The sequence below is a fragment of the Carcharhinus amblyrhynchos genome, chromosome 12 (assembly GCF_965287045.1).
Source record: "Carcharhinus amblyrhynchos chromosome 12, sCarAmb.v2.hapA, whole genome shotgun sequence".
NCBI lineage: Eukaryota > Metazoa > Chordata > Chondrichthyes > Carcharhiniformes > Carcharhinidae > Carcharhinus > Carcharhinus amblyrhynchos.
Window position 1 is genome coordinate 28,831,398 of NC_137335.1, and position 6,000 is coordinate 28,837,397.

Below are 6,000 nucleotides of genomic sequence, written 5' to 3' on the forward strand. Positions count from 1 at the left end.
GCGACTGACATGCAAACCTTACTTGAGAAATTCTGGCGGCGGCACACGTGCTGTTTACAGCCCATTGGATTCAGTCAGGCATTTTATTGGAGTTACTGTACTGGATGTCAAATAAGCAGTGTAACAATTTTGCAACGTGTTGTCAACAGAGATGGTAGTGAGCTACAGCAAGACATCATGCAGATGTGGAAAATAACTACCTCTGGATGATGTTGCCAAGTGACAGCAACATCATCCAGATGTAGAAGGCTGCTTTGGGGGGAGGGGGTGGGGGGCAATTTTGTGGGCTTTGGTTAGAAGTAAAAGAATTGGCGGGGGGGGGGGGGGGGGGGGGGGGGGTGCGCAATGGCCTAGTGGTACTGTTGCTAGACTATTAATCCAGAAACTCAGCAATGTGTTGGGGACCCAGGTTCAAATCCTGCCACGGCAGATGGTGAAATCAGAAATCAATAAAAAATAGGATTAAGCATCAATTGATGACATGAAACAGTTGTCAATTGTCAGAAAATCTGCTTCACTAATATCCTTTAGAGAAGGAAATCTGCCAACCGTACCTGGTCTGGCCTACATGTGACTCCAGAGCCACAGCAATGTAGGCCACTCTTAACTGCCTCCCAAGAACAACTAAAGATGAACAATAAATGCCTGCCAGCCAGCAACGCCCATGTCCCACAAATATTTTTTGAAAAATATGAAAGCAGCCCCAACTCAGCAAAGTAACAGTGCAGACACATCGGGAAGAGAATGGTGCGGTCAATCATGTCAAAGACTGCAAGTAGGTAGTGGAAAATGAAGGAAAGTTTTCCTTTGTCACACAGGATAAAACTTGTGACTTTGTTAAGATCTAGTTCTCTGCCTGTTGAAGTGGTGGAGGCTACCTCGCTAACTATTTTTAAGACGCGGGTTGATGGGTTTTTGATGAGAGGGGATTAAGGGTTATGGGGAGAGGGCGGGAATGTGGAACTGAGACACGACAGATCAGCCATGATCTTACTGAATGGCGGGGCAGGCTCGAAGGGCCAGATGGCCTACTCCTGCTCCTATTTCTTATGTTCTTATGTTATGTTAGTTTGGCTCTGTGACTGGGATAGAAATCCAAATAGAGAGATTCAAATAAGAGTTTCAGGCAAGATTTGAGACAACAGTCAAGGACCGAAGATAGAGAACTGTTTACAATATTGGCAAACAGAGGTAGGATAGGGGGAGTGGGTGATCAGCAGTGATGAAGGTTCCAGAGATGAGTTGAGGCAGGGTCAGAGATGGCCAAAATATTGCACTCAGGGCCATGCCCACTGGGAGTTCCAACTTTCAATGATCAAATTAAGGCAGCTTCTCAGACAAAAAGGGCTGTAGAAGAACAGTTCCTAGCAGTGCCAGAACACCACATCTCCAAAGACCATTCCTTTGCTTTCTATTAAGACAGAAATGCCTTCAATTCTTGTGCAAACATTCCTAAAATAGGCAGACCAGGTATAGGTCTACAATATTCAAAGTGATATTAAGTTTTGTAGCTTATTCCATACACAAAACGGTGTCAACATGACATAACATTAAATTCTCACCACTTTCCACCCCAAGTGCGGGTGCCAAAAACCAGTGCGAACATTTTTAAAGAATAGAGCAGCATCAGATCCAGGCTGTATCTCAGCATTATGATGTGGATGTGCCGGCGTTGGGCTGGGGTAAACACAGTAAAAAGTCTGACAACACCAGGTTTTAGTCCAACCAATTTATTTGATAGTAAACGCACAAGCTTTTGGGTTAGTCCCTTCGTCAGGTGAACAGAACTCTCCATTCACCTGACGAAACGACTAACCCGAAAGCCTGTGCGTTTACTATCAAATAAATCGGTTGGACTAAAACCTGGTGTTGTCAGACTTTTTACCGTGTCTCAGCATTATGCCAGAAATGCCTCTTCTTCTTAGGCAGGCATAAAAAATCCCACAGAACTACGTGAACAGCAGACTCAATCTCATGGCTAATATTAATATCAAATGTTCTCATTTAATCTCATTGCTGATTGACTACGCCACAAAAATACTTCACTCACTATGAAGCACTTTGGATTGCCCAAAGATAGTGAGCCACTATAAATGCAGAATCTCTCCAAATTTATTTTGACCAAGTGACAAATATGTCAAAGAGCAATAGAGACAGAATTGTGTGATCTAAGAGATTGAGATTAATTTATGACTCACTGCTGCTCTGGCTGATATTAACTATAGCCTAGGAATTAAATCACAATCCTTCTGTTTGAATGCTTGAACAATGCTGTGCCCACAAGACCAAATAGAAAATTTCAATCTTTTCAAGAGAAGTACCCATTTTGTTCTCTTGGTGAGAACTGACCCTAAATGAGATTAATTCTACAGATAAAACAACACTCTCACTGATCTGGTTACCTGAATGCAAATCTTACGTCTATAAATAGGAGCACGTCATTAGTAGGAAGAATCAATCCAAGCCACTGCAAAAACGATATTTAATATTTTGAGGACACCGAGATTGGACCATTAGAGAATGAACACAGGATAAGAGACTTAGCAATGGGTAGAAGTGGCGCCTTGAATTGATAACACAAATTTAGCTTTGGTAGAAAGTCAATGTAGTTTACAATCCATACCTGCTAAATAAATTTCATCTAGCTTGTCTGCTACTTTTTTTGGTAAACCAGCGCTTAATAAAGTTTGATAGTGTTCTGATCGAACAATGGCAGTGGAAGTATCCATCGGTTCTTCTGTACCATTTCCATTCATATGTTCGGTAGCCATTTCTTCGGTGGACATCTGTACACGTGTACAAATGGAAGCAAAAACATGCGCGGTAATGTCTTCATTTAGAAATGGGCATTATTAAACCGACATGGTACAATTATTGAAAAAAAGACTGGCTAAGGAATCATACTGCCAGCTCTGTACGTAGTGATCTCAGCTTTAATCATGGTCCCACACCCTATCAGACAGCGTCGGCTTTAGATCAGTAACATATTTAAGTTAAAAGATGAACAACAGGCTAAAACTAAGCCTTCCCGCCCTTTTCAACACTCCTTAGGTGGTGCATGCCAGCGGCTACCGGCTCACCGACAAATGTCTGGAATGGCCACCCCCCCCCCCCCTCCCCTCCCCTCCCCTCCCCCGGCTGAAAACCGCCCCCCTACCAAGCCGAGGGCTGACCGCCGGAGAACGGAAGGTCGGATCGGCGGGGGGGGGGGAGGGGAGGGAGAGAGACAGAGGAGTGGGGTCACCTGCCTCCATCTCTTTCTACCGCCCAGCCGTCTCCCCCCAGCTCTTCTCCCACCCCTAACTCGCTCTCTGTGCCCCCTCCCCCCAGTCGTCTCCTCGTCTCCCCCCTCCCCAGCTCTCCTTATTCTCATTGTGCTCTCCCCTCCTGTACCCCCCTCCCCCTCCTGGTCTCTCTCCCTCCCGGAGATCCAGCGTTTTCTTCCCTCCACGCCGCCGCCATGTGACACAGACAAAGGCCGCATTCCAGCTTCTCGGCTGCCGTTTAAACTGCAGCCGCTGAATCCTCCTCTCCGCCTGCAGGCTTTGCTTCCTCCCTCGCCAGATCCAATCCCGTGCGGGGAACCGGCTCCGGCTCTGCTTGTGGCCCAAGGCCCCACTCTGACACCCGCTCGATTTTCGGGCACGGTACCGGTTCTCCCCACCCCCATCCCGCGGCAGGCAAGATACAGACATCGAGGCTATTCCGAACAAAGCCGGGCGGGCAGGTAGCTATGAAGGCGGCTGCTGCCCGCCTCTCTCAGCTCGGCTCTCTTACCTTGCCCTCTACTCTCTCACACTCAGCTTTACAAAATGGCGGCTGGCCTCAGCACGGCGCGCGGCTCTCAAAGCCCCCGAACTCCACTCACGCGCTCGCATGGCGGGGTCTCCCGACCTGCCCCGCAAGGACACCGGCAACACTAGGCGTGGCCTCAGCTCCAGTCCCGCCCCTTACTCGCTCCCATTGGTTAGAGCGGCGGTAGGCCCCGCCCGTTCCGCTCGAGGTGGATTGACGGGAGGAGAGTGCCTGTTGGGTAACACTCACTCTTCATTTCTTTTCAAAGGATTACATCGGCATGAACTGTACAAATACAATTCTTATCGCTTCTCGGCCTTTTGGCTAAGATCAAGTGTAGTTTTGGCATCCTGCAGTTGGTTGAGGTTACCCTGAAGCAATTTTTTTAAAGTGGCATCTCGGCCTTTTGGCTAAGATGCAAATAAGATCCAGCCTTGGAGAAGAGGTGATGCCAGCTCCAATCAGCTTGGATCATGCAGATCAAACCCAAGAGAGGAAGTGATGAGCCTGTCTTGTCAGCTTGGATCTGGAATTGGACTGAATTGGATAGGATATAAACAAAAAAAATGCAACTCTTAATGCTGTTACCATTCAGCAGATGCCAGCTCTCTACAAGAGCAATTCTTCCAGTCCATTACCCAGCCCTTTCCCCATTGATCTTCAAACTGCATGGCAGCACGGTAGCACAGTGGTTAGCACTGCTGCTTCACAGCTCCAGAGACCTGGGTTTGATTCCTGGCTTTAGGTCACTGTCTGTGTAGAGTTTGCACATTCTCCTCGTGTCTGCGTGAGTTTCCTCCAGGTGCTCTGGTTTCCTCCCACAGTCCAAAGATGTGTGGGTTAGGTTGATTGGCTATGCTAAAATTGTTTTTTAGTGTCCTGAGATGTATAGATTAGCGGGTAAAATATGTAGGGATATGGGGGTAGGGCCTGGGTGGGATTGTGGTTGTTGCATGATGGGCCAAATGGCCTCCTTCTGCACTGTAGGGTTTCTATGATTTTTCTACGAAATGTTTTCACTTCAGATGATTGTCCCTTTTTGAAAATCGCAATTGAATCCACTTCCACCATACACATGCACTTGCTACATAAAACAAATCCTTCATGTCACCATTGGCTCCTTTGCCATCTACCTTATATCAACGTTCTCTTGTTCTCAACCCTACTGCCATTGGAAACATTTCTTGCTATCAATATCTCCGCTCAACTGTCTCTAAGGAGACTAACCCCAAGCATCAAGGAATATAAGTGAGGTGTTCATTACATGAACCATTATTATTTTAGTTTGTATTATCGCTGATGTCTTCCTAAAATGTGGTTCTCAGAATTAAATACAATACTCCAGTTGAGGCCAAACTAGCATTTTATAAATACTCAGCCTGACTTTTTTATTCTTTCATGGGATATTGTCATTGCTGTCTAGGCCAGCATTTATCTTGCATGTTTAATTGGTGATAGTGAACTGCCTTCTGCAAGTAATGATTTTGTACTGCTTTATGGATAGATCTGAGAAACACCAAGGAGTGAAAAGCATTATTGGGTTTTATAGATCGTACCCAAAACTGTAGTGTTGATGTTGGGGATGGTATTAAAGAGGAAATATGATAAAGGAACATATGTAATTACGGGTGACTTATCTGCATATAGATTGGATATATCAAATTAATAACAATATCATGGAAAAGGAATTCCTGGAGTGTGTACTAGATAGTTTTCTGGACCAATATGTTAAGGAACCAACTAGAGAACAGGCCATCCTTGACTGGGTATTGTGTAATGGGTAAAGAATAATTGGCAATCTAGTTGTACAGTGCCCCTTAGTGATGAACGATCATAACATGATAGAATTCTTCATCAAGCTGGAGAGTGATGTAGTTGATTCAGAGACCAGCGTCCTTAATCTAAATAAAGAAAACTACGATAGTGTGATGTATGAGTTAGTTATGATGGATTGGGGAATGTTACTTAAAGGGATAATGGTGAATAGACAACAGCGCACATTCAAAGGATGCATGGGTGAACTGCAACATTTGTTCATTCCTGTCCAGTGCAAAAATAAAATGGGAATGATGGCCACGTCATGGCTTACAAGGAAAAGGCATACAAATTGGCTAGGAAAAATAGCAGACCTGAGGACTGGGCACAGATTAGAACATAGAACATAACAGCGCGGAACAGGCCCTTTGGCCCACAATGTTGCGCCGA

General features: G+C 45.5%; 1 protein-coding gene and 1 pseudogene across 6 annotated transcripts in view; one reads left to right on the forward strand and one right to left on the reverse strand.

The window, feature by feature from the left end:
* Nucleotides 1–3,900, reverse strand: part of LOC145350878 (heterogeneous nuclear ribonucleoprotein Q-like) — a 28,731-nt gene extending 24,831 nt beyond the window's left edge. For all 6 annotated transcript variants that reach the window (XM_080200292.1, XM_080200291.1, XM_080200289.1 and 3 more), the window contains exons 1-2: nt 3,778–3,900; nt 2,624–2,786 (exon numbers count right to left, since the gene is read on the reverse strand). In XM_080200292.1, the coding sequence (XP_080056418.1) occupies nt 2,624–2,786 (163 nt within the window). In that variant the 5' untranslated portion in view covers nt 3,778–3,900. The remainder of the gene's footprint in view (nt 1–2,623; nt 2,787–3,777) is intronic.
* Nucleotides 3,901–4,099: 199 nt separating this feature from the next.
* On the forward strand, nt 4,100–4,279 carry LOC145351223 (U2 spliceosomal RNA; annotated as a pseudogene).
* Nucleotides 4,280–6,000: the final 1,721 nt, after the last annotated feature.